The sequence below is a fragment of the Staurois parvus genome, unplaced genomic scaffold (genome assembly GCF_062004578.1).
Source record: "Staurois parvus isolate SC_StPar_1 unplaced genomic scaffold, SC_StPar_1.0 ptg000576l, whole genome shotgun sequence".
NCBI classification, from domain to species: domain Eukaryota; kingdom Metazoa; phylum Chordata; class Amphibia; order Anura; family Ranidae; genus Staurois; species Staurois parvus.
In genome coordinates this window covers 3,702,947-3,730,473 of record NW_028318372.1, presented here as the reverse complement: position 1 = coordinate 3,730,473, position 27,527 = coordinate 3,702,947, and the positions used below count along the sequence as shown (strand labels likewise).

The 27,527-nt window shown below is 43.8% G+C and overlaps 1 protein-coding gene across 1 annotated transcript; it reads right to left on the bottom strand.

The window, feature by feature from the left end:
• Positions 1 to 2,286: 2,286 nt before the first annotated feature.
• Positions 2,287 to 25,736, bottom strand: LRRD1 (leucine rich repeats and death domain containing 1). Its single transcript, XM_089692144.1, has 6 exons — positions 25,641 to 25,736; positions 24,164 to 25,576; positions 19,367 to 19,565; positions 11,538 to 11,699; positions 8,989 to 9,109; positions 2,287 to 2,662 (listed from the first exon to the last, which is right to left on the bottom strand). The coding sequence occupies exons 1-6, from the start codon at positions 25,734 to 25,736 to the stop codon at positions 2,479 to 2,481; spliced, it is 2,175 nt and encodes a 724-aa protein (XP_089548270.1). The 3' UTR covers positions 2,287 to 2,478.
• Positions 25,737 to 27,527: the final 1,791 nt, after the last annotated feature.

Sequence of the window (27,527 nt, the reverse complement as noted above, 5' to 3'; positions counted from 1 at the left end):
GTGATAGAAAACACCAAATTTTGGCCTGTCACAGGAACAGGAATAGAGTGGATTTTTTCCAATGGGGACACTTGTTCCAGTGACAGCTGTCTCAGAGAAGATTCCCCCTTACTTTGGAGAGATTTCTTCTCATTTCCTGTTGTGTCTTGACAACAGGAAGTGCAGGAAAGTTTCCCCAAAGGGACATAGAGAACAAAAGAAACTTTAAAGAATATATTCGAGGCACTTAGACTTCCAAACCTTTCTGTTCAGTAGTATTGGGAAGACATCTTAATTCAACTATCTCATTTGCTCTGGTAAGGCTGCTCACATAAGGCAAAGCTCCCTTTGATGGGTACCCAGAAGGTGTGTCAAACAGTAAAAACACACAGGAGTGCCAAACCAAATGGTGGAAGAGTCCAAGTAGTTTTAGGACTTGTTCACACCAGGTGCAGTGCAGGAACCTGTGCAAAACCACACGTTTTTCCTGCACCACACAAAAACCCATTGATTTTGCAGACAGACACAGGCACCTTTAATTTTTAATGGCACCTCCACACATCTAACAAACTGCATGTGTTTATGCCTGCCAAAACGATGGTACTGCAGTACCAAGTGTTCTGGCGCGGCGCGATTTCAAAATCTTGCTAGCATCTTTTTTGTGCATTTCACATGCATAAGGCAGCCCATTGAAACTAATTAATGAAATTCATTTTGGAGAGATTTCAATTCACTTTCTGTTGTGTCTATAGGACTTGAAATAAAGGGAAGTCTATCCAAATGGATACAAGCAGCCAAAAAAGAAAACATATCCAAAACCTAAACACATTTGACTTTACATACACTTTAAAGGCAGACACCTATCTTGCTTTATCTTCAGCATGGCAGTGAGAACATCAAAACCTAAAGGGGGGGGGGGAGGGGGGGTGTCCAAGCCTTCTAAACAAAAGGCCACAACAACAGTAAAATCAGTCTGTATATGCAGTAAAGCATGCTTGTTATACCCACTGTGGAAACTAAGGGGTTAATCCTCTGCATTGTGTAAAAAGACTGTTTGATCCTGACTTCTCTGATCCTCCCTTTCTTCTACTGTCCCAAATCCATCTGCTGATAGTACAGAGCTCTAGGAGACACTCTGCACATGATCAGTTTACTATGTATGGCTAGAGAGGTTTTTTTTCTTTGGGTGGGTGCATGTGATCAGCATAGGGCCAATCAGCACTGTCCAGACAGAAGGTCAGGGGTTATGCAGCCACATAGGACAGTCAGACAAGAATGAAACTCCTCCTACAAGCTTTAACCTGTGCTCAGATTATTAATAGAAGTCACAAGACTGCTCTAACTGCTGATGAGAAAAGGTGTTTAGCAGTTTATATTTACAAAAATAATTGCATTTCCATGTTCTGTGTACTGTGGGAGACCAGATATAGTGAATGCAGGGTCCTGGGTTTAGTAATTCTTTAAGGAGGGCTGGACTGTGGCCAATCGGGGTAGAAAATGCCCCAGTATCAATGTGGGTAGACAATGGCTCAGGCTTGGTGGTCAGTTGATGTAAAAAAAAAAATACATAGGTCCTATGGTCAGTAGTAGGAAGAATACTGCCCCATCATTGGTGTTAGTTGGAGGGATCGCATCCCATCATTGTTGTCAATCTGAGGAATAATACCCAAACATTTATGTCAGTGGGAGGAAAAAATGCTCCATTGTTGGTGTCAGTGAGAGGAATAGTTCCCCATGAGGGCCAGTGGAGAGAGTGGTACCCCATTGTTAGCGTCTGTGGGAGGAACAGTGCCTCATAGCAGTGGGAAGGACAGTGCACCAAGGGTCGGATAAAGGCAAGTAATGGGTTGCATTAAGCCCATCAGTCACAATTTGGAGACCACTAATCTAAAGTAATACTGCATTTAACTTCAAATTTCACCTGATCATTACTGTGATGCTCACTGGTCTTGCTGGAAAGAAATTGGTAGTGCAAGCATCTCCCTGCTTCTGCTTCGTTCAGTCTGTGTGTTTGTGGTTCCTGCGCCTCTCCTACTGATTCCTGATCAATCCACAACCAGTTGTTAAGGGAAGCTCTTATATGAGGGAAAAAGCCCTTCGTTACCAAGATGGACACCTCCACAGAGAGACACAGTGCAAAAAAGACATGCTAAGTAAACGGGAAAAGGTCCGGTATAGGACACCATAGACAATACTGGTGACTATTCATTTTCCCTTTGCTTGCCTTTTTTTGGCACAGCTTTCACGGTTCAGGCCTTCTTTAAATATCTATAAGGATCATGCAGAGACACAAAGCTTCTCAGTACCTCAGGTTGGTTACATAGTTATATTTAGAAAACATTTGATTTTTTCAGTAGGCAGAAGTTCTGCTTTAAAATGAATGATGTGGCAGCTTCCTTCGTATGACCACACAGGTTTGCAAGAAGACAGCCTGGGCTGAGGTTGATGTAAGTCAATTCGGTGTTCCCGTATAGTCAGTGAAATATCACATTTTCGGGCTCACAGTTTTATTGACTTTGCATTGAGTTTTAGCATATTGGCTTTTAGTGCAATCTCGTGTAAGTCTGCCATCACCAGCACCCTGATTAGCTGTTCAGAAATGGCTGCCGGACTCAAATTAGGCTCTCTGACAGTTCTCCAGAGGTTCAGCGCGTGAAGGACCTTGTCTGGTAGTTGAAGAGATCTGAAACATAGATAGACATAATCATGTGAGCAGGACTCTTTTATCAGAAAATAGGTGAAGGCACCCCCCCCCCCCCTTAAGAGTTGCCCCTTGTCTCCGCCTCCTACCCTCCTCTGAGCACTGTCCCTTGGTTCTACCCCTTACCCACCGCCCCTTTTAGAGAATACAGAACCAAGTATCATTTTGTGGTGTTAAGTAATTTGGATACAATGTATTACTGATAACAAGAAAAACAGAAAAATAGATTCCACGCAGTCAGTAACAATAGATCCCTCCAGAAACCATAGACCCCCAGCAACACTAGATCCCCCTAGCAACAATAGACCCCCTGCAACAATACACCCCCCTCAGCAACAACAGATCATTCTCAGCAAGAAGAGACCCCCAAAAGCAACAATAGATCTCTTAGCAGTCAACATCAGTAGACCCTGCCCTCAACAGTAGATCCCACCCATCAACAATTGACCCCCCAGCAACAAAAGACCTTCCTAGATACAGTATATATCACCGGCAACAATAGATATACCCCTGCTCAACAATAGATCCTACCCAGTGACAATGGATCACCCAGCAGGAAGACACAACACCCTCCAGCACACCCCAGCACCCCTTACCATTACATACATGTGTAAGTGCTTGTGTTAGTGCTGAGGTTGTGTTGGTGTTTGTCTTGCAGTTAAACGTATCATATGCTGTATTATGTAATGCGTATGTACATGCAAAAAAAAGTTGGTTCTAGTTTTGGTGTGTTGTGGTCCTCTCATTAGTGATGTGGATTATCTAAGTCACCAGCCAGTGGTTTTGGCTCTCTTTGTCCAAAGAACATCACTGCAAGCCTTCAAAGGTTTTCCTGCACTCAGCAGTCATGGCCTTCATGTTTGCTACATTGATAAAAGATGACATGCAGATCCGAGGTGGCGACCTCACTGGCAGGTACCCCAGTACGCTTCTCTATACAGACCTGTCTATTGGGGGCTCATATCCCGGGGGTCCCTGATGCCATTATGAGATTGATACATACTATATGTATTGCCACTTTATGGTCTATTGCCTTACACTGGAGGTCCAATGCTGTACCTTGGCCTCCATCCTACACAGAATTGATGCTGTAATGCTCATGGAACGCATTCACTATACTCTGCTGGATAAGATGCACTTATTTGATAAAAAATGGGAGTCATGGAGGGATTATAGACATTTATTGCATGATTAACAACATTTCCAGTGAAAAATGACTGACATATACTGTTGACAGAAGTATCATTCAACCAATTCAAATTCTTACCATTAACGTATTTCATGTACTTGCAATCTAATTTTTTTCTGTTTCTTCTCTTTCTTACTATAATATACTTTTCTGAATTGTACTTTTCAAAAGTGCCTTGTTTTTGCTGTAAATATTATTTGAAAATGTGCTGTTGTTTTACTGTCTACTTTTATTTAATAAAATCGTTTGTAAACAAAAAAAAAGATGACATGCAGAAAGAACCAAAACAAATGACTAATTTATCATTGAACTACATAAGTCGATCACACATGCAGAGGTCAGGCCAAGTGCCATTAAATAACAAAAATGGTAAGAAACCGGGATGCCTTTAGGTTAAATGTAAATAATTACCAAAAGGAATATCAACCAACAGATCCCTAATATTGAAAATAATGTATAAATGCCGACTCACATATAAATGACACAGTGGTGTCCTCGGAACCAATAATGACTTGGAGAAAAAGGGAGGGGGAGACCAGGGGAAAGAGATCCCTAAAGTCAAAGGGTCCCAATGAGGACAAACTGTGGCTAATTCAAAAATAATGATATATGTTTATTGCAAAATTTAAATAGACAACCTATAAAACCATAAAATGGTAGACCTCACCACCACCAACAGGAAAGATGAAGGATGGAGATGACGTGGTCAACCGTGGTGATGCCATGCAATGGGAAATCCCGGTACCTGTGTGAAAGTGCCGTGAAAATCCAAAAAGGAGAATAGGAATAGGAGAGCCGAATATATAATCTATGAGAAAATGAGAACCGTGAGTATAGACATTAAAAATGAATACATAACAATGATACCGATGCTTGAGAATAATCTCCTCAATCCGACTTCCCTATGGACAGGGAATTGTGACAGAGGGAGAATTCTCCCTCCGTCACAATTCCCTGTCCATAGGGAAGTTGGATTGAGGAGATTATTCTCAAGCATCGGTATCATTGTTATGTATTCATTTTTAACCAGTTGCCGACCACAGATAGCCAAATGACGGCTACACTGCGGCCGGCCAGTTCTGGGTGGACGTCATATGACATCCTCCCAGAATGCGCTCTCCTGCGCGCACCCGGGGGCGCGCACCTGGCGATCTCCGTGATTGCTGTGTCCTACGGACACAGCTGATCACCTGATGAGGTAAAAGACCAATCACAACGGCCTTTTACCCATGATCAGCCGTGTCCAATGACACGCTGATCACAGGGAAATGCAATTGCCGGTTCTCGGCTGCATTTTCCTCATGCTGTCAGAGCGTGAGGAAAGTACTGCCGAGAACTGGCAGTTGTCAGAGCAGGGATCGGCACCGATCATTGGGGCACTGATGATCAGTGCCCCGATGATCGGTGCCCAGCAGTGCCACCCACCAGTTCCACCCAGCAGTGCCGCCTACCTGTGCCCAGCAGTGCCACCCACATGTGCCCACCAGTGCCACCCACCAGTCCCCATCAGTGCCACCCACCTGTGACCACCTGTGCCACCCACCAGTGACCAGCAGTGCAGCCCAACAGTGCCAGTCAGTGCCCAGCAGTGCCGCCAGTCAGTGCCGCCTATCAGTGCTGACTATCAGTAACCATTATCAGTGCCACCTATCAGTGCCGCCTATCCGTGCCACCTCATTAGTGCTGCCTATCAGTGCCGCCTATCAGTTCCCTTCAGTGCTGCCTATCAGTGCCACCTATCAGTGCCCATCAGTGCAGCCTCATAAACGCACATCAGTGAAGGAGAAAAAATACCTGTTTGCAAAATTTTATAAAAGAAATAAACTTTTTTTTTTTTTTAAACTTTTTTGCACTTTTTTTGTAAAAAAGCAGCGATTAAATACCACCAAAATAAAGCTCTATTTATGAGAAAAAAATTATAAAAGTTTCAGATGGGTACAATCTTGCATGACCGCGCAATTGTCATTCAAAGTGCGACAGCGCTGAAAGCTGAAAATTGGCCTGGTAAGGAAGGGGGTATAAGTGCCTGGTAGGCAAGTGGTTAATGTCTATACTCACGGTTCTCATTTTCTCATAGATTATATATTCGGCTCTCCTATTCCTATTCTCCTTTTTAGATTTTCACGGCACGGCACTTTCACACAGGTACCAGGATTTCCCATTGTGTGGCGTCACCACGGTTGATCACGTCATCTCCATCCTTCATCTTTCCTGTTGGTGGTGGTGAGGTCTACCATTTTATGATTTTATAGGTTGTCTATAGAAACAATTGAGTACTGTCCGTGATACTTTTTTTATTTGCACTAACATACAATTTTGAGGACAAGCTTTCGGGGAGTGTCCCCTTCTTCAAGGTCCAAGCAGTACTCAAGGGACACTCCCCGAAAGCTTGTCCTCAAAACTGTATGTTAGTGCAAATAAAAAAAGTATCACGGACAGTACTGAATTGTTTCTGTCACAAGTGCACTAATACGGCTACAATCACCTCAAGCAAAATAGGTTGTCTATTTAAATTTTGCAATAAACATATATTATTATTTTTGAATTAGCCGGTTTGTCCTCATTGGGACCCTTTGACCTTAGGGATCTCTTTCCCCTGGTCTCCCCCTCCCTTTTTCTCCAAGTGGCATTAAAGGAATCCTGCCAGGTCTTTAAAACTAGATCTCACCTGCAAAGAAAGTCTAGTCACCACTATGGCAGACTGTGTCCCCTACGTTCACTCGCTGAAGCCTCCAAAAGCTGTGTCGGCATTAGACACTTCCAGAAGTGTCAGATGCTGGAGTCTCCTGCCACAAGCAGGTTTCCTCCTCAGGATTTAAATGTGATATAGAGGTCGCAGACAGGGACAACGGTGCATGACAGAGGACATAGGCATCTGACAAGTTACGAATTCCAAGGGGACTTTCATAGGAAGCAGTGCTGGAATAGAGGACAGGTAGGAGAAACAGGCACCAGAGGAACAGTTGTTCTAGATCTTTAGTGACTTGACAATGGGCTCTTTAGGGCATATGAGCAGCACAGTGGCAATGATTAGCACTTCAACCTGGCAGTAGAAGGGTCATTGGTTCTAATCCCAACTAAAGCACCACCTGCCTGGAGTTTGCATGTTCTCCCTGTGCCTGTGTGGGTTTCCTCCCACACTCCAAAGATATGTTTTTTTGTTGTTTTTTTTAATCTGTAGAGGTGCACAAAAACAAAACCCGATAAGTGTACAAAAAAGGTGATTCCCCGGGGCACGAGGCTCCTGACAGGGACAAAGTGTATCTGACGTGGTCCACCTGGCCAAAAGGCCTGGTGGATCCCTTTATTTGTGATCAGCTGCAGCCGACCACCAAGTACTTGGTCAAGGGGCTCTCCTGAAGAGAGACCCCCCCAGGGATCGGTGGAGGAAGGATCCTAAGGGCCACATATCCTCTCCCTAGATGTCAGGGCAGGCCTGAGGACCCACACCCTTCATCCGGTGAAGAAAAAAACACACACATAAGTGAAAGTGAGACAAACGTGAGGAGAAACAATAAATTAAATAAATAAGCGGCCATGAAACTGTGCACTAGCTAGGACCTAAGGCCCATTGCAAAAATATTGGCCTGGACTTAGTCAAAAGGCCTAGCCCTAAAAGGTGCAGTGCAGACATGCTGGTAGGCTAATTGGATCCTGTCTAAAGTGGCCCTAGTATGTGTATGTATGAATGTGAGTTAGGGACCTCAGATTGTATGCCCATTGAGGGTTAGGGACTGATTTGAATGTACAATATATATATATATATATATATATATATATATAAAGCACTACGTAAATTGATGGTGCTACATAAGTACCTGAAATAAATACATATTGCAGGCAGCAGTAAAAAATAAACAGCACAAATCTGGAGACAGGAGAAAGGAGTATGAAGCACTGCGTGTGATAAAGAGGTATAAGGCACTGATTGTCATAGATATATATGAAACACTATATGTAATAGAATAATGTTAGAATAATGACAGAATGTAAATGGTACATTTGGGTAATACAGAGGTACGAGGAAACTGTAATAGAGAGTGAAGAGGCACAGCATGGCATATAATGCATATGATGCACTGCATGTAACATAAAGCTGTGAAGTACAAAGTTATGGACATGATGGCTTCCTGGCCATATAATAGAAAGGGATGGTGCATTGCCTACCATACAGAAGTATGAGGTGCTTTATGTAATAGGACTGGTGAACGAATGCTTTTGAGATCAGTTAGGGCCTTTGCACATGGGTCAACTGAGCCCGTTAAGCATAACTATGGCCGTATTTCCTCCAAAAATTCTAATTTTTTTAAAATTTCGCACACACTACTTGTGTTTACAACAGCACATCTATATGCACAAGTACAGTGGCACATAGCCAACCATGTTAATGACAGGTTGTTTGCTGCACCTGGGCTGCCCAGGCAAAGGAAATACGCCGACAGTTATGCTGAACAGGCTCATCGGCCCATGTGCAGGAGCCCTTAAAAAAGATCAGTTCTGAAAAAGTTAAAAGTCAGCAGCTACAAAAACTGTAGCTGCTGACTTTTAATAAACAGACACTCACCTGTCCAGGGATCCAGCGCTGTGCTCACCCGGGCCGGCTCTTTGCCACCCTCCAGGTCCCTGGCACTGGCTTTACATGTTCGAGCCACTCTGCGCTTTGTGAATGGTCCTGCAGTCTTTTGGGATCTGTGACATGTCCCAGAAGGTTGTGGGCATGGGGGAGAACTTCCAGTGACTTGCTGTGGCAATCTGACAAGAAGTGGGAGAGGGTACCTGTCAAAACCAGGTATGTGCTCCCCCCGCCAAAAAGAAAAATTAAAGCAGAGGAGGGCGGGGGGGGGGGGGGGGTAAAAGGTTGCTGAGCCTTTGCAGTTTTGCAGTACTCCGGAACAGACAGAAAACCTAAACCCTGATGTGGAACTGGTATACTGGCGGTGAGCCATTGTGTTATTTTTCATTATACCAGAACTATGGACTCTTTTGCATTTGTTTTTTTCCTTGTTATCGAGAGAACAATAAAGACTGTTTGGTGATCCTGTGCTCCCAATATTTCAGCTTATACTTATAAAAAAAAATACAGTGAAGGAAATTTAAAAAGTAATATTTATTTTCTTACTTGTTCTTTAATATTGCTTTGGCATCTTCACCTCGAAGCTGAAGTTTCATGCACAGAAATGTAAAATCTTCTGTAAGAAGACTGCCTGAAACCAACTTAAAAATCTTCTGCATAATCCTTTCTACAATAAAAAAATTATACAGATGTTAAACAGCATCTCCAGGCAACCAATTAAAATCAATAAATGAACTAATGCCATTGCAGACATGCCACAATCAAGCCAAAATCTGAAACTTCATTCAATTAACCTTCAAATATAGGGCTATATAATTACTTATAAATAGAATAACCAGAATTTTTACAGTATCTTTATACTTTTCTGGTCAACCTAGGCCAGCCTTTCTCAACCATGGTTCATCCCGAGGGTGCTAGGGCTTCCTCGAGCTGTGGCCTTACATCTGACGGTGTGTGCATTATTTCAGATTCATTGCCACTTGGCAGAGCCAATAATATGATACCAATGATATTTTTAGCTCATTGTAAGGGTGGCATTCTGATCACCAAAGTAAGGGGGCATTGTACCCACTGAACACCAGTGCAAGGGTAAGGGTCACAGCAGTGTACTCTAGTGATCCATAGGAGAAGTATGGTCTTTTATGGCCATACTTCTTTTTTAAAGCAGTAGTAAACTCTCTGGGAAACAAAACAAAAAAGTTTTCCCCCGAAAAGGCATCGCATACTACCACATTACATGGAACTTACCTTAAAACTAAGCCCACTGACAGGGCTTACATCTTCACTTGGCCCTTCTTCCAGGTTCGTGGGCTTTGGCTGCTTGAATGGCCGAGCTGCGATGACGTCACTCCTGTGCATGCGCAGGAGTAACTTTTTGCGGCACACAGCTCTGAAGGAACGGCATGGGCATGCCATTCCTTTAGAGAGCATACACAGGTGCTCTACACAGGTGGATATCACCTCTGCAACATCTCCAAGATACGCCCATTCTGAACCTCTGAAACCACTAAGCAACTTATTCACTCCCTGGTTATCTATCGCCTTGACTATTGTAACTCCCTCCTCACTGGCCGACCTCATCGCAGGCTATCCCCTCTTCAGTCTGTCATGAATGCTGCTGCCAGACTCATCCACCTTACTAACCGTTCTGTAACTGCCACCCCTCTCTGCCAATCCCTCCACTGGCTTCCCATTGTCCAACGGATAAAATTAAAAACATTATCAATAACATATAAAGCCATTAAAACTCTGCCCCAAATTACATCTCCAATCTTGTCCCCAAATATCACCCAAACCGTCCTCTCCGCTCCTCCCACAACCTCCTGTTCTCTAGCTCCCTTGTCTCCTCCTCCCATGCTCGTCTCCAGGACTTCTCCAGAGCCTCCCCCATACTCTGACTCTTTCTACCTCAATCTGTTTGACTATTGCCTACTCTGCCCACTTTTAGTGCTTATGCACACTGGACGTTTTTACAGCTGCTGTTTTTGGCTTTTGACATTTTTTGATGTTTTTTTTCTACAGCTAGTAAACCCCCCAGCATGTTATCCTATGTGTCCATACACACATAGACTAATCAATGTGTTTTGGCAGGGAAGTTTTTTGGCTGGAAAAAAAAACCCAGGACTAGTGAGTTCTAGAGGAATTTGGCTGTAAAAATGCTCTAACGCTGAAAAACTTGGTAAAACAATGCAAACTGGTGTTTTTGGATTTTTTTTAACCCCCCCGCCAAAAAAAAAATTGGGGGGTTAAAAAACGCAAACGCGAAAAAATGCGGGAAAACGCAGTTAAACGCTAAAAGCCGTACGTTTTTAACGTGACTTTACACAGCTAACGTTACCAAAACACCCCATGTGCACGAGGACTCAGGCGATCTCTGAAAGCCTAAGTCTTCAGGGAAGCCTATCCCGCCTTCAGCCAATAACCGAATCTTCTATTCCTCCTATCAGTTCATCCCCCACAGTTATTACCTTTTGTACCACCAGCCCCTCCCTCTTAGATTGTAAGCTCCAAGGAAAAGGGCCCTCCTAACCCTCTTGTATTGATCTGTATTGTTGCTGTATTTGTTGGTTATGTGTTAGAGAAGACACTGGTAGCTTGTGATGAGGCAGAACAATGTTTTACTTGTGTGGCTTAAGTTGCAAACATACAACACATTTCAGCAGACATCTTGGTTTTGAAGAGAGGAAGAGAAGAAGAGAGAGAACCAACAAGTTTTACACATATGCACAACTAGTAACCTTAGTGTACAGTGCTATCTACTGGTCAAGTGAAATTAACACACAATACTATATAGTACATGCTGTTGTATCTCCAACAGTATTGTCTCCCTTTATATTGTAAAGTGCTGAGCAAACTGTTGGCGCTATATAAATCCTGAATAATAATAATAATTAAAAAAATAAAAAACAATGCACGTTTAGGAGATATTTACAGTACCTACAGGTGGGCCTTATCATAGGCTTACCTGTATGTACAAGTAAAAAAAACAGACTTTACTACTGCTTTAAATATGTATTTTTTTTCCCAGTGGAAAGTAATGGGCAGCCTGTACTCAATGAAGTTCTTGTTGCCCCTATATTCATGTTTCTGCTTACCTTCCCTGATGTCAGTAGCCCGTAAATAGCACCCAATAGGATAGAGCTGTCTACCTTCACACACAAGACGTGGAGGTCTCACCATTGGATTTTTATCAAGGTCAATCATACGCAGTTTCTGTAGGCGGCGGATGTCTCCAGGCAATGAAGTTAGCTTGTTACCTATAAAAGATGATTTATTTATATTGCATTAGAATCAGAGCACCTTAAAGTGTAACTAAATGCAAAACTTTTTTTTTAGTTTTGAATAGAGAAAACATATTAGGTTGGAGATTCCCCCTCTCTATTTGTCCCGTTTACCATTATCATTGAAGGGTAAGTAAAAGAAAATTGAAAATTTTGGGCTGTCCCCAGAAAAGTAATAGAGGGGAAATGTTCCAATGGGGACACTAGTACTGGTGACCTGGGGGAAACCCAAGGGATTCCCTTAATTTGCAGGGATTTACTCTCATTTCCTGTTTTGGTTATGTGACAGGAAGTGAAGGGAAATCTCCCCAATGGGGCAAAGATAGCAAAAAAAAAAAAAAAGTCAGAAGGCTTGTAACCCTTCCTTTATCCAATATTTTACAAAAATTTTGCCTACAGTTCTGCTTTTAGACCTTGTTCACACCACTGTGCAGAGACGTCAGTTTTTTTTGCATGCATTCTGCAAGGGCACAAACAAAACAACTGTTCTCTATGTGCCCTGTCCACACTACAACAGTAGCATCCTGTGCAATTTTTTGTGTGTGTAGGAATCTGCAAGATGTATAAAACTCCCTGAAATGTGCATGAAAACTGATGTAAACTCGTGTCTCTGCTAGTGACATCTGCACGTTTTCCCTATCAGTTTTTCTGCACGTATGGTGTAAATGGGGCTTAAAGTGTTACTAAACCCAGGACCCTGCATTCAATATATCTGGTCTCCCTCAACCCTGCATTCAATATATCTGGTCTCCCAGGACCCTGCATTCGCTATATCTGGTCTCCCTGGACCCTGCATTCCCTATATCTGGTCTCCCCGGACCCTGCATTCACTATATCTGGTCTCCCAGGACCCTGAATTCACTATATCTGGTCTCCCCGGACCCTGCATTCACTATTTCTGGTCTCCCAGGACCCTGAATTCACTATATCTGGTCTCCCTAGACCCTGCATTCACTATATCTGGTCTCCCAGGACCCTGCATTCACTATATCTGGCCTCCCAGGACCCTGCATTAACTATATCTGGTCTCTCAGGGCCCTGCATTCACTATACCTGGTCTCCCCGGACCCTGCATTCACTATTTCTGGTCTCCCAGGACCCTGAATTCACTATATCTGGTCTCCCTAGACCCTGCATTCACTATATCTGGTCTCCCCGGACCCTGCATTCACTATATCTGGTCTCCCCGGACCCTGCATTCACTATATCTGGTCTCCCAGGACCCTGCATTCACTATATCTGGCCTCCCAGGAACCTGCATTAACTATATCTGGTCTCTCAGGGCCCTGCATTCACTATATCCGGTCTCCCAGGACCCTGCATTCACTATACCTGGTCTCCCCGGACCCTGCATTCACTATATCTGGTCTCCCACAGTACACAGAACACGGAAATGCAATGTTTTTTAGTAAATATAAACTGCTAAATACCTTTTCTCATCAGACGTTAGAGCAGTCTTGTAGCTTCTATCAGTGTTCAGCCGAGCACAAGCTAAAGCTTGTAGGAGGAGTTTTCTTTCTGCTCTAGGAGGATGCAGAACCCCTGACCTCTGTCTGACTGGTGCTGATTGGCTCTGTGCCAATCACATGCACCCTCCCAAGAAAAAAAAAACCTCTCTATCAATATACACCAAACTGAGCATGTGTAAATGCCTATGGTTCAGTCTGTCTTATCAGGAGATAAGAGGTAGCCGCTTGAAAAAGGGGAGGAACAGAGAAGACAGGATCAAACAGCCTTTTTATACAATGCAGAGTATTAACCCCTTATATCCCACAGTGAGTATAACAAGCATGCTTTACTGCATATACAGACTGATTTTACTGCTGTGGGTTTAGTAACACTTAAAAGTAAAAAACCTTAAGGCTTTACCACCACTTTAAACCTTCACATTTATGATCAATTAACATGCATTTAAAGATGAATTCCAGGTATGTATATTATTACATATTTACATTGGTTTACGTTTGTCTGATGTAAGTACTGTATGTATATACCATACCTGGCCAATGCCCCTGAAAGCCAGAATTACTGATGTAGACACCACTATTCCAGTGACTTCCACTGGTCTCCAGGTCCTGTGCTGAGCGGCCAGCCTGATGCATTGTGAACACTCAGGTGCAGGTTGGTCACTCAGCACAGGCGCCATTCAGAGAATGCTCTTCATTTTCTGAATGAATACAAAACATTCTCTGATTGGAAGAGGTGGAGAGTGTGGTGTCACCTCCCTGCCTCTCCATCTTGTCTTCATGATCGGCACAGGACCTGGAAGCAAGTAGAGATCACTGGAGTAGCGGTGTTTTCCAGCTCACAGAGGCATCGGCCAGGTATGGTATATACATAATTACATTGGTCTGTCTATGCCTGGCAGTTCTCTTTAAACTGTAACATTTTATTTGCTTCATATTTGTCTATTAAATATATCATTGAAGGTATTTTTTATGTCTTCTCAATAAGTGCAAATTAAATTTAGTAAGCTGATAGTTACCTGTGCTCTACTGTATATCTCTGCTGCACTCCTATCAGCACTGTCATCAGTTCATTCCCTGGACTACAGAACTCTACCGCCCATGTTATGGAGATGAAGAGAAGGGGAGATTTTCCAGAGTTCAATCACATTTCTTGTCCTAGGGTGACAACACCTGCTTAGATACAGTACAGTGAATGAGTGCTGTCACCCTAGGACAGGAAGTGTTTTACTGGCCAGATCAGGGGCGGACTGACAACTCATGGGGCCCCTGGGCAATAGGGGATCATGGTGTCCCTGTGTCCTTGCCAAAACTCAAAAAAGCCTATGAAAAAGGTACCAGGGGCATCTCATGGGACCCCTACTGACCCCGGGCCCTCGGGCAGTGCCCGTGTTTCCAAATGGTCAGTCCGCCCCTGGGCCAGATCAAGAAGGGACCAGCAGATAAAAAGAAAGGAGATAAAAAGAAAGTGAATTTGCCCACCACATCTAAGGACTAGCAAGCTGCAATCTGTTAAATTTGTATTCTTTGGTTTAAATGCACTTTAAAGTGTATATAAAGTCAAAAGCAAACATGTAATATACTGCAGCTTTCCAATACTAAGATGTGGTGGATGCATTTGTTTTCTTTTTTAGGCTTCTTTCCTTTAATTTTGCCTGTTGGTCCTGCCAGTGATTCTGTTATTTTTCTAACTTCCTTCAAACAGGCCAAGCTGTCCAAAGTAGCAGTTAGAGGGTTGAGGCAAACCATTTGTCACTGACAGTGGTGCTTACAATGGTCAGCTTGTATTCAAATATATACAACCTTAAACTCAAAAGTAAAAAAAAAAATATTGCTGTGATTGCTAATAAAGTGTTAGCTGGAGTTTTAAATTTGTTAGTCACGCTACTCTCTCTCCAGACTGACAATGCCGCCATTCCTGTCTGCATTGCTCCTCTAGTCCGGCTTAAAGTGGTTGTAAAGGTTCAAGGTTTTTTTACCTTCATACATTCTATGCATGAAGGTACAAAGCTTGTGTGCAGCAGTGTCCCCAGTCCCCTCAATACTTACCTGAGCCCCATCAAGATCCAGCGATGTGCATGACAGCCTAGGCTGTCCCGGATCTCTGCCTCGCCATTGGCTCACGCTGCTGTCAATCACAGCAAGTCGGCCAGTGAGGAGAGAAGGGGGGTGAGGCCAAGCCACAATTCCGTGTATGAATGGATACATGGAGCAGCGGGTGCCCTCAAAGCAAACTGCCTGCTGTGGGGGCACCAAAAGGAGGGAGGGGCCAGGAGAGCCTGCGGGGGACCCGAGAAGAGGAGGATCCAGGCTGCTCTGTGCAAAACCACTACACACAGTAGGTAAGTATGACATGTTTGTTATTTTACACAGAAAAAAAAAAAGAACCTTTAGTATCGCTCTACTTACTACATTCTATGTATTGAGGTGCAAATCCTTTTGTGCTGCAGCTCCCCCCTCGCCCCCCCCCCTTCCTTTTTCTTACCTGAGCCCGATCCGATCCAGCGATGTGCATGAGAGCAGTGCCTCTAGCCGCTGTCTCCCTCTTCATTGGGAAGATTGATAGCAGCGGGAACCATTGGCTCCTGCTGTTGTCAATCAGCCAATGGATGCAGACAGGGCGGCTGGGGAGCAAGTCCACATGGGTGCCCCCATGGAAAGTGGCTTTCTGTGGGGGCACCTGCCAGAGAGAAAGTGCCAGTAGCACCAGTGGGGGACCCCAAAAGAGGATGATTGGGGCTGCTCTGTGCAAAAGCATTGCACAGAGCAGGTAAATACACTCACCGGCCACTTTATTAGGTACACCTGTTCAATTGCTTGGTAACACAAATTGCTAATCAGCCAATCACATGGCAGCAACTCAATGCATCTAGGCTAGGGTTGCCACCTCTTCCCTTTAAAACAGAACACATAATAATTACACAGCTTCTGAGGCAAATTTATTGCAGCTAAAGCACCAAGTGAGTTTAATTACCACCTCAATCAGCCACAGAACCTGTGTAATCAACATGTATTCAGTTTTCAAGGGATGAGATGGCAACCCTAATGTAGACCTGGTGAACACGTCTTTCTGACATTCAAACCGAACATCAGAATGGGAAATAAAGGGGATTTAAGTGACTTTGAACGGGGCGTGCTTGATGATACCAGACGTGCTGGTCTGAGTATAAAACTGCTGATCTACTGGGATTTTCATGCACAACCATCTCTAGGGTTTACAGAGAATGGTCCAAAAAAGAGAAAATATCCAGTGAGTGGCAGTTGTGTGGACAAAAATGCCTTGTTGATGTCAGAGGAGAATGGGCAGACAGGTTCGAGATGATAGAAGGAGAACACTAACTCAACCACTCATTTCAACTAAGGTATGCAGAATACCATCTCTGCATGCACAACACATCGAAACTTGAAGCAGATGGGCTACAGCAGCAGAAGATCATATCGGGTGCCACTCCTGTCAGCTAAGAACAGGAAACGGAGGCTACAATTCGCACAGGCTCACCAAATTTGGATAATAGACGACTGGAAAAACGTTGCTTGGTCTGATGACTCTCGATTTCATCTGCGACATTCATATGGTAGGATCAGAATCTGATGTGAAAAACATGAAAGCATGGATCCATCCTGCCTTGTGTCAATGGTTCAGGCTGGTGGTGTAATGGTGTGGGGGATATTTTCTTGGCACACTTTGGGCCCCTTAACACCAATTGAACATTGTTTAAATGCCACGGCCTATCTAAGTATTGTTGCTGACCATGTCCATCCCTTTATGACTCCAGTGCCCCCATCTTCTGATGGCTCCTTCCAGCAGGATAATGCCCCATGTCACAAAGATCAAATCATCTCAAACTGGTTTCTTGAACATGACAATGAGATCACTGCACTCCAATGGTCTCCACAGTCACCAGATCCCAATCCAATAGAGCACCTTTAGGTTGTGGTGGAATGGGAGATTCACATCATGGATGTGCAGCGGACAAATCTGCAGCAACTGTGTGATGCTATCCTGTCAATGTGGACCAAAATCTCTGAGGAATGTTTCCAACACCTTGTTGAATCTATGCCATGAAGAATTAAGGCAGTTTTGAAAGCAAAAGGGGGTCCAACCTGGTACTAGCAGAGTGTACCTAATAAAGTGGCCGGTGAGTGTATGCAGGTTTAATATCACTTTAAAGACCATAGGACAGGAAATGTGTTATTAACTGGATCACCTGGTGAAAATAAAGTAAGAAAAATAAAAAAAGCTAAAAAGAAAACTAATGTAGCCACCACATTTAAGCTGTAATATATTACTTTTTGGATTTAAATACACTTTAAGAGAGAATACAGGTGTACCTCGGTTTATGAATTTAATGTGTTCTCTAGGACGTTTCATATTGTAAAAAATTGGTAAACCGAAACGCAGTTTCCCATAGGAATGCATTGAAAACCAGAGGTCATAAACAAGAGTTTTAACCACCTCCCGCCCGCCATATAGTAATATGACGGGCGCAAGGTGGTTCTCTCGTTCTGGGAGGATGTCATATGACGTCCTCCCATTCTCACTGCGCATGCGTGGCTCCGGGAGCGCGCAGCGCGGCGATCAGCAGTGCGTTGTGTCCCTCAGACACAGAGGATCACCGATCACAAAAAGAGCCGAAGATGTCGGCTCGGTCATGTGATCAGCTGTGTCCAATCACAGCTGATCTCATGTAAATAGGGAAATGCCGGTTATCGGCATTTCTCTCCTCTCGAGCTGTCACGCTGACAGAGGAGAGGAGAGACGGTAATCGGCTTTCCGCAGAGGGGACATGTACACTGATCATCAGGGCACTGATGATCAGTGTGCCCTGATGATCAGTGTAGCCCCAGCAGTGCCACCTGTCAGTGCCTTGTGTCAGTGCTCATCAGTGCCTGATGTCAGTGCCCATCAGTGCACATTAATGCCACATATCAGATCCCATCTAAGCTGACTTTCAGTGTCACCCATCAGTGCCAGTCAGTGCCACCTATCAATGCCAATCAGTGCCACCTATCAGTGCTGCCAATCAGTGCCAGTCAGTGCCGCCTATCAGTGCCAGTCAGTGCCTCCTAACAGTGCCAGTCAGTGTCGCCTATCAGTGCTGCCAGTCAGTGCCATGTATCAGTGCTGCCTTTCAGTGCCCATCAGTGCCACCTACCAGTGCCTCCTCATCAGTGCCCATCACTGCCACCTATCAGTGTCCATCAGTGCAGCATATCAGTGCCCATCAGTGCAGCCTCACTAGCGCACATCAGTGAAGGAGAAAAATCACTTATTTACAAAAACTAAGAAAAAACTTTTTTTTTTCAAAATTTTCAGTAGTTTTTGGTTTGTTTAAGAAAAATAAAAAAACCCAGAGGTGATTAAATACCACCAAAATAACGCTCTATCTGTCACAAAAAAATTATAAAAATTTCATATGGGTACAGTGTTGCATGACCGTGCAATTTTCAGTCAAAGTGTGACAGCGCTGAACGCTGGAAATTGGCCTGTGCAGGAAGGGGGTATAAGTGCCCTGTAGGCTAGTGGTTAAAAAAGTTGCTGTCGCTATAGGTCAGTGCCGGTTTTTAAGTGTAATTACTGGCTTTTTTTTCCTTCACTATAGCTCAGAGAATCAGCTGTTTCTTACCCCCCAGCTAAAAGAAAGAAAGTTTCTTTTTAGTTTATTTCCCCAAGTTAAAAGAAACAATGTTTCCTATTAGTTTGTTTACTGAGATAAAAGAAAGTGAAAGTGACAGCTAATTCTGTGAGCTATAGTGAAGAAAAAAAAGCCAGCAATTGCATTTAAAAATCGGTTCCAACATACACTTCGTATTGGGAAAAAAATTGTAAAAAACGTGTAAACCGAGGCATTATTTTCAATGGATTTTCATTCGTAAAACCGAAAATTACGTTAACCGATGCGTTCGTAAGCCGAGGTACACCTGTATTCTTCGGTATTCGGTATTCTTTCTGTTTATGACTGTTTCCATATGAGGATTATAACTGGGTAATTAGTAAACAATATATGGATTGTGGGCCCATGATCCATCCACCACCCAGGGTCCATGATGACAGTTTACAAATGGTTGGTTAACTCGTTACCCCTCAAGAAATGACCTTCCAGCCCCCTGCCAGTAATTTAGAAGCCTTTCGACAAGCAGAAGATATAAAGAAATCCCAAGTGTGCAGATATGTACCGCTCAGGTTTATGTGTTGCAGATCCTTTAAATCAACCATAGATGTAGGAAGGCAAGAGAGCTGATTGTTGGATGCCGATACATGCATCAGACTTTTCATTTCTCCAATGCTGTTCGGAATGAATTTTAAATCATTTTCTGAAATGTCAAGACTCTTGAGGTTTTTCAGTTCACACAGATCTTCTGGGAGATCTACAATCTGAAAAAAAAAACATTTAGAGGATGTATTGCATAAACGTATATCACATAATAAAGTGGTTGTAAACCCCTACATATACCCAATGAAGTGAGGTGATACACAAGGATGAAACAAATCCTCCTGCATCAGTTGTACCTTTTTATCTGCAATTATTAAAAGTCCAGAATTTGCACAGAATGTAGAAGGCAATGGATGGGGAACTGACATCACACACTGCACAGCAAAGAGCAGAGAGCTGAGTGTAATCTGAGACCTGAGTGGAGGAATGGACATACTCCCTTTACACATTCCCATAAGGAAACATGTACAGCTGAGGCTTTAAAACACCTGCTGTGTGCTGGATAGGGGGCATTTCCTGGGTGTAATGGAACTGACCCAGACTGCGCTTGAGTACTTCGGAAGACTATGGCATCCCCGTCCGAACACCGACAACAGACACCACAGCCGACCATGCAAGACTAGACAACACCAGTCTTGAAGTAAACCAGGTAGACTAGTTTTTTTGAACATAGATACAAGATGTATACACTCAGGGGACAATCCCCCCTCCCTGCATAATGACACAGGGTGGGACAATCTACATTTAGCAACAAGAGACACACAGGTATTCACACTTCACACCAGCAGACAGTCCCATCAGGAGGGAGGGCTGCTGGAGACACCCCCAACTAAGCTAATACACATAAACACATACATCCCATAATAGTTTGCTCCCAAGCAAGACAAACAATAGAACAATGGGATGCAACCACATGACATTAAACAATCAACAACCCCCACACAATAATAGGACAGATCACCCTGTACCCCTAACAGGCACAGGGTGATTTACAAATAAGAGGGCCTGACTGTGGACACAGTACAGGGGATGACCAGAGACTGTGGACACAGTATAGAAGACCAGAGACTGCGGACATAGTACAGGAGATGACTAGAGACTGCAGACAGTACAGGGGATGACCAGAGACTGCAGACATACTACAGGAGATGACCAGAGACTGCAGACAGTACAGGGAATGACCAGAGACTGCAGACAGTACAGGGATGACCAGAGACTGCAGACACAGTACAAGAGATGACCAGAGACTGCGGACACAGTACAGGAGATGACCAGAGACTGCAGACATAGTGCAGGGGATGACCAGAGACTGCGGACATAGTACAGGAGATGACCAGAGACTGCAGACACAGTACAAGAGATGACCAGAGACTGCGGACACAGTACAGGAGATGACCAGAGACTGCGGACATAGTGCAGGGGATGACCAGAGACTGCGGACATAGTACAGGAGATGACCAGAGACTGCGGACATAGTACAGGAGATGACCAGAGACTGCGGACACAGTACAGGAGATGACCAGAGACTGCAGACACAGTACAGGAGATGACCAGAGACTGCGGACACAGTACAGGAGATGACCAGAGACTGCAGACAGTACAGGGATGACCAAGAGACTGCAGACAGTACAGGGAATGACCAGAGACTGCAGATACAGTACAGGAGATGACCAGAGACTGCAGACAGTACAGGGATGACCAAGAGACTACAGACAGTACAGAGGATGACCAGAGACTGCAGACAGTACAGGGGATGACCAGAGACTGCACATAGTACAGGGGATAACCAAGAGACCGCAGACAGTACAGGGATGACCAAGAGACTGCACACAGTACAGGGGATGACCAAGAGACTGCAGACAGTACAGGGATGACCAGAGACTGCGGACACAGTACAGGGATGACCAGAGACTGCGGACCATTGGGGAGGGAGGGGGAGCGGGTACCTGAATTTGACAGGTACCTGCTCCCACTTCCGCGGAGTTGTCCTCCCTTTACTGTGGGCACCCAGCTGCCCACTGCGCATGCGCGAGAAGCGCTGCACTTTCTGAATGGCCTGGCATCTTCTGGGACCTGTCATGTGTCCCAAAAGACGCCGGACCATTCACAAAGCGCAGTGCTTCTCGCGCATGCGCAGTGGGCACCTGGCTGTCACAGCCGGGTTACCACACTGAAGATGCCGGCGCGGGAAGACTGCACGGCGCTGGACCGAGGAACAGGTAAGGTCCAGCTGCAGAGAAGAGCTGTGCAGCCAGCCCGGTATTCTGACACTGAAATACCGGACCAGCCGCTCCATATTAGCTCAATAAGACACACTGACATTTCCCCCCCTTTTTTGGGGGGAAAAAGTGCATCTTCTAGAGCAAAAAATAAGGTAACTATGCAACTATGTAACTTGCAGTTTCAAATTTCCATGCTGCTTGCTCCTGCTCTCTCAGTGCTGCTTCACTGAAATTCCTGTCTTCACAGGAAAGAGTTAACATTGGACAGTGCCATCTTGAGTCAGTCTGTTAGCTTACAGCAGTGGTCTCCAAACTGTGACCTTTGCTTGCTTTTAACCAGCCCTTGGGGCATTATTGCCCCCACTGATACCAAAGATGGGGCACTATTCCTTCCACTGACACTAATGATGGGGCACTATTTCTCTCACTGACACCAATGATGGGGCACTATTTCTTCCACTGACACTAATGATGGGGCACTATTTCTCTCACTGACACCAATGATGGAGCACTATTCCTCACACTGACACCAATGATGTAGCACTATTCCTCACACTGACACCAATGATGGGGCACTATTCCTCCCACTAATACCAATGATGGGGCACTATTCCTCCCACTGACACCAATGATGGGGCACTATTCCTCCCACTGATACCAATGATGGGGCACTATTCCTCACACTGACACCAATGATGGGGCACTATTCCTCCCACTGACACCAATGATGGGGCACTATTCCTCCCACTGACAACAATGATGGGGCACTATTCCTCACACTGACACCAATGATGGGGCACTATTCCTACCACTGACACCAATGATGGGGCACTATTCCTCCCATTGATACTAGTGATGGGAGACTATTCCTCCCACTGACACCAATGATGGGACACTATTCCTCCCATTAATATCAGCTTGATATCAACAATGGGCCACTATTCCTCCAACTAATATGAATGATGAGGTATTGTTTATTTACAGCACTAGTGCCAGGCCACTGGCCCCCTTAAAGTTTGAAGGACAGTAAAGTAGCCCTTTGATTGTAAAGCTTGGAAACCCCTGGCTTAGAGGATGGAGGAATTGGGGAGTGCCTTGCCATTCTAGGCTTCAGGGCTGTGTGTTTCTATTGATGCACACAGTGTTAGGAGACACAACTCTTGTCCCTGCATACAAGCGTGGCTTCATAGGAGCAAGAGAGAGAAAGGAGTCACCCTGAAACAGGAAACCTGGGGCAGCGGTCATGGCACCAGATTAAAATGCAACACAGGCATAGATTAATAGATAAATAGGCTGCTTAATCAGAAGAACTGAGGGTGTAATATCACTTTTAATGGTGGTTTTATATCTGCTTAGTTCAGTTTTAATGATTGCAATACACTCTTTTTTTATGACTTATTTTTTTCTAAAAATGTCAGCTGAATTCACTTTAACAAACAGAATGGGTCAAAACTTTCTGGTGTACATGTAGTGCTGGTTGAGAAACTATAGTCCACATTCTAAAACAACCTTTCTCAATAATTTCACCACAGAGGAAACAATTTTCAGGAAATGATTTTCAGGTCCCAGGGAACCCCTCAAAAACACAATTCATTGGGGATCAGTGGGGAAAAAAATCTCTCCTTTCAGTGGCGGTGAGAATGCCATCTTTACAGACAGCTAAAGGTTTTCTGCAAAATAATGCTGGCCTTGGAACTATACAGGTACCATCAGATGGGAGTTCAATCGGCCAAAGCTCAAGGAACCCCTAAAAACATCTGCCAGAACCACAAGTGACATCATGACGTCCCTACCGGCATCCCAGGGCCATAGAAATGGCTGGACACCATCTGATCAACGGTCAGCTCTGTGGTAATCCAGATTCCAGCTTCTCAGTTGTATGGGAAGCCTGGTAATAGCGCCGGTGGGCGCTGGGAGGGGGGGCATCCCCTCCCACCACCCGTAAAAGTAATCCAGCAGCTGATTAACCGCTTGGATTACTTTTACTTGAAAGAGAATGGCCAGCTTTAAAAAATTATACTGGGATCATGGTTGTAGCCTCAGCCATGATCCCAGTATCACTGCTTCTCTGCCAGAACATATATGTACTATTGCTTTTAGGGAGGATTTGCATGGCTATGCCCTGAAATGAGACATAAAATCATTATTTTCTGGATATGTGATTAAATGAGACATGTAAATACCTTGTGCTTTAAAAAGGTTCTACTGTTCTACACACTTGTTCACTGGAAGCCTTTCTATTTCCATTTGGCCAACTTATTCATAAACTATAAGGTTATACTTTCCTAAAAGTTTCAGATAAAAATCACGGCTGGCGGCATTATTTAAAAGATAAAGACTATGGTTGAAGTTGGATATTGTCAGCTAAAAGTGTTTTGTCCACCCACATCTAAGCAGACAAAGTAGCACTCTAAAACCCAGCAAGTCAAATGTACTTTCATAAAATATAGCATGAACACCTGACTCCCCAAAGATATTTTTTTAAGAGCCTGGAAAAATAAACACGAGTATACAGAGATGAGCAAATATCTGATTACCTTCCTTCCCCTCTCCTGTTTGATTTTCAGTGTTTCCAATGACAAAACATAGCACACCTCACCAGGGAATGCTCTGAAATTATTATTTGAGAGGTCCAGGTCCATCAGCGTTTGCAGCCAACTGATTTGTGCTGGCAAAAACTCAATCTGATTGTCTGACAAGTTTAATCTTTCGAGACTCTTTACAGTGCAGAGTTCAGGGGGGAAATGTGTAAACTTATTACACTGGAGAAGAAGATCAGTCAAAGAGTCCATCTCAGACACGTTTGGTGGGAGTTCACAAAGCTCGTTCCTGCTCATATCTAAGTAAATGAGATTGTTAAGTGTGCACAAGTAAACTGAGAAAGTACTTAATTTGTTTCCACTCATCTCTAAGCGTTTCAGCTGCTTGTTGTAAACAATGGTCTCAGGTATGTCATGAATTTCATTTTTATTAAGGTTCAAATGTAGAAGTGTTATCATGGAGGACAAAGCTTGTGGGACTTCCATCAGCTTGTTACCACTCAGATCCAGATGGCTTATTTGTAAACAGTTTTTCAATTCGATTGGAACATAAATAAGCTGATTCTCAGCCCAGGAAATTGAGGAAATACTTTTGAGGTGAGACAGTTGCTCTGGTAAAACTGTCAATGCATTTTGGTCAACCTGAAGCTCCTTTAGCTTTTTCAACTTGTGAATATTTTCTGGAAGAGCACACATTTGGTTGCCACTTAAATTTAAAGTCTCTATACTATGACAGTTGCAGATACTCTCTGTAATGAACTGAAGCAAATTATTAGAAATAGAGAAAACTTTGAGTTGTTGTAGTTGCTCTATCTTGTCTGATAATTTGGTTATCCGGTTATTATCAAGGATAAGTTCTTCCAAGCTGGTCAAGTTGTAAAGTTGTACAGGTAAAAAGGTGAGCTGGTTATTACTCAGTGACAGTTCTCGAAGGGCTTTTAGGTCACCAATTTCTTTTGGTAAACTTTTGATCTGGTTTCCACCTACACAGAGCTTGACCAACTGCAGGAGCCTGAAGATGGGCTTGGGCAAGCTAGACATATGATTGCCATCTAAATTTAAAACATGTAGGTTTTTAAGATTGGCAACTGACTCTGGCAAAGTTTTGAGGGCGTTTCTGCTAAGTCCCAAGATCTGAAGGGTTGCAAGGTCTCCAATACATGTAGGTAATTGTGTGAGATGGTTATTGTTGGCAAAGAGTTGCCTGATGTGTTGGAGGTTTGAAATGTTATCTGGGAGGGATGCAATTTGGTTATGGTTTATGTTTAAGGCCTGTAGTTGTGAAAGATGCCCTAGTTCAGAAGGCAGACATTGCAACTTGTTTCCCTCAATGGATAATTTCTCAAGCTGCAGGAGAAGCTTCACATTATGAGGCAAGTGTTGGATTAGATTGTCGTCCAACTGAAGAGTCTTTAAGGAGAAGCTTCACATTATGAGGCAAGTGTTGGATTAGATTGTCGTCCAACTGAAGAGCCTTTAAGGTCGGGCATTTAAAAACATCTGCGGGGATTTCATTTAGCTGCTTACTGTTAAGATTGACAGTCGTAATATTGTCCATCTCTGGTGACATTGTTGATACTGTTTTCAAAATCTGTAGATGACAGTAAATATAGACAGTTTACTTTATCTACAATAGACCAAACTTGTATGCTAAATCTACAAACGTGTATAGCCAGAAAACCTAGCGAAGAAATGTGTGAAAGGGTCTGGGTTGTGTTCACAGTGCTATTTTAGAGGTATGTGCAGAAGTAGAGATCAGCTTCATATAAAGAGTATCTTTGACTAAGCCCATTGGCATGAAATGCGTCAGTTGGGCAGTTTCTGGGAGGGGACTAGCTGCTGTTATCTGTGGCTGAAAAAAAACTTTAATTTGTATGTGACCTTATCAGTATGTGGCCTTCTGTCTATTGCAGTGATCGTACAGGAGGCTGAGATGGGCTCCTTGGCCAACACCAGACGTCTTTGTAGAGACAAGGGGCATTTAGTGTATGAAATGGTGCTGTTCCCTTTGTCAACAATGCATGTATAAGTTATAAAATGATAACTTTGATTCTTTGTATAGTTTACATATGTGCACAGGTGAAGGAACATTTGCTTCAGATTTCTGCTTTGCATTGCTACACAACAGTTGTACTTTACTGCTCCTTCTTTTAATGCAAGTCTATAAACTGGGCAGCGTACTGAAAACAATGCAGTCCATGTGTGGCTGACAATAGGCAACAAATCATTACACTACAACTAAAATGCATAATGATTTTCCAGTCATTTTGGCCAGCTGATCTTAGCATTACTGCTTCCACTCATTCTCACTCAACAGTGGTGGCAATGCTGATTCACAGTGCAATCAGCAGGCTGGAGTTGACATAGGAAGCTGAATTATAGAAAACAGAGTCTTTGCTGCTGATGCTGCAAGGGATTTGGATTTACATGCCCTACATGTAGGTAGGTGACAATTGTATTACTGGTGTACTGTAATTCTAAGTTACTGTCTTGGCACTGTTGCGGTTAACCTGTTGTTGTATGTCTGGTCTTTGGCCTGTGGAGCACCCCATAGTTGGGACATTTAGGTGGAAGGCAGTGGGTCCCCCCAGGTTGTTCTTCTTGTCTGGAGATTGGTCATGGGATGGAGAAGGACCATACCTTCCTACCATAGTAAACTACATACTAAAAGATGTAGGTTGCATTGAAGTGGGCTTCCCCTTGGCCGGACCCTAAACTATATTGAGTGAACCACTTGATGGGATTTTATAAGTTAAAGGTATGAGACATCACAGCAAAGCCCTAATGACTTTGTCTTATGGTAAAGAGGAACACTGTTACTTAATTAATGCCATTTGGATACTCAAACCAACTGTATGGAGAGAAAGCCATTTTATTCAATAAACAGAGTTGCTGGTTAATTGAATTGTCTGGTCTGATTTACTAAGGGTATGGAAAGAGAGTCAAAACCTACAGTGTATGAAAACACGTGAACAAAGTGTGTGCCTAAATGTTAATTTTCTGAGTAATGGAGAAAGATGAGTAACAAGATGAGTAACAAGCAACCTGTTCAAGAGGGGAGACAGTGGTGGCCGGTGATGGAGGTTATGTTGGAAGGGTGAATTGATGGCTGTATGGTCCTACCCTTTAGTAGCAGGGACCCGAAGTCAAGGCCTACTGCATAGCAGAACTCTCCTTTGGACTTGGCCTGGGCCAAGAGTGTGCGAAGCCTCGTGAAATATACAACAGATTCCCTCCATGCCTTCAGATTGAAGCCAATAAGGTGTAATGAGTATGTGTCTTAAGAACTGGTGAAGGAAGATCAGTGTTTAATGCCGTCTCACTCAAAATAGCTTTGTAGTTAGTACCAGAACAGGGCAGC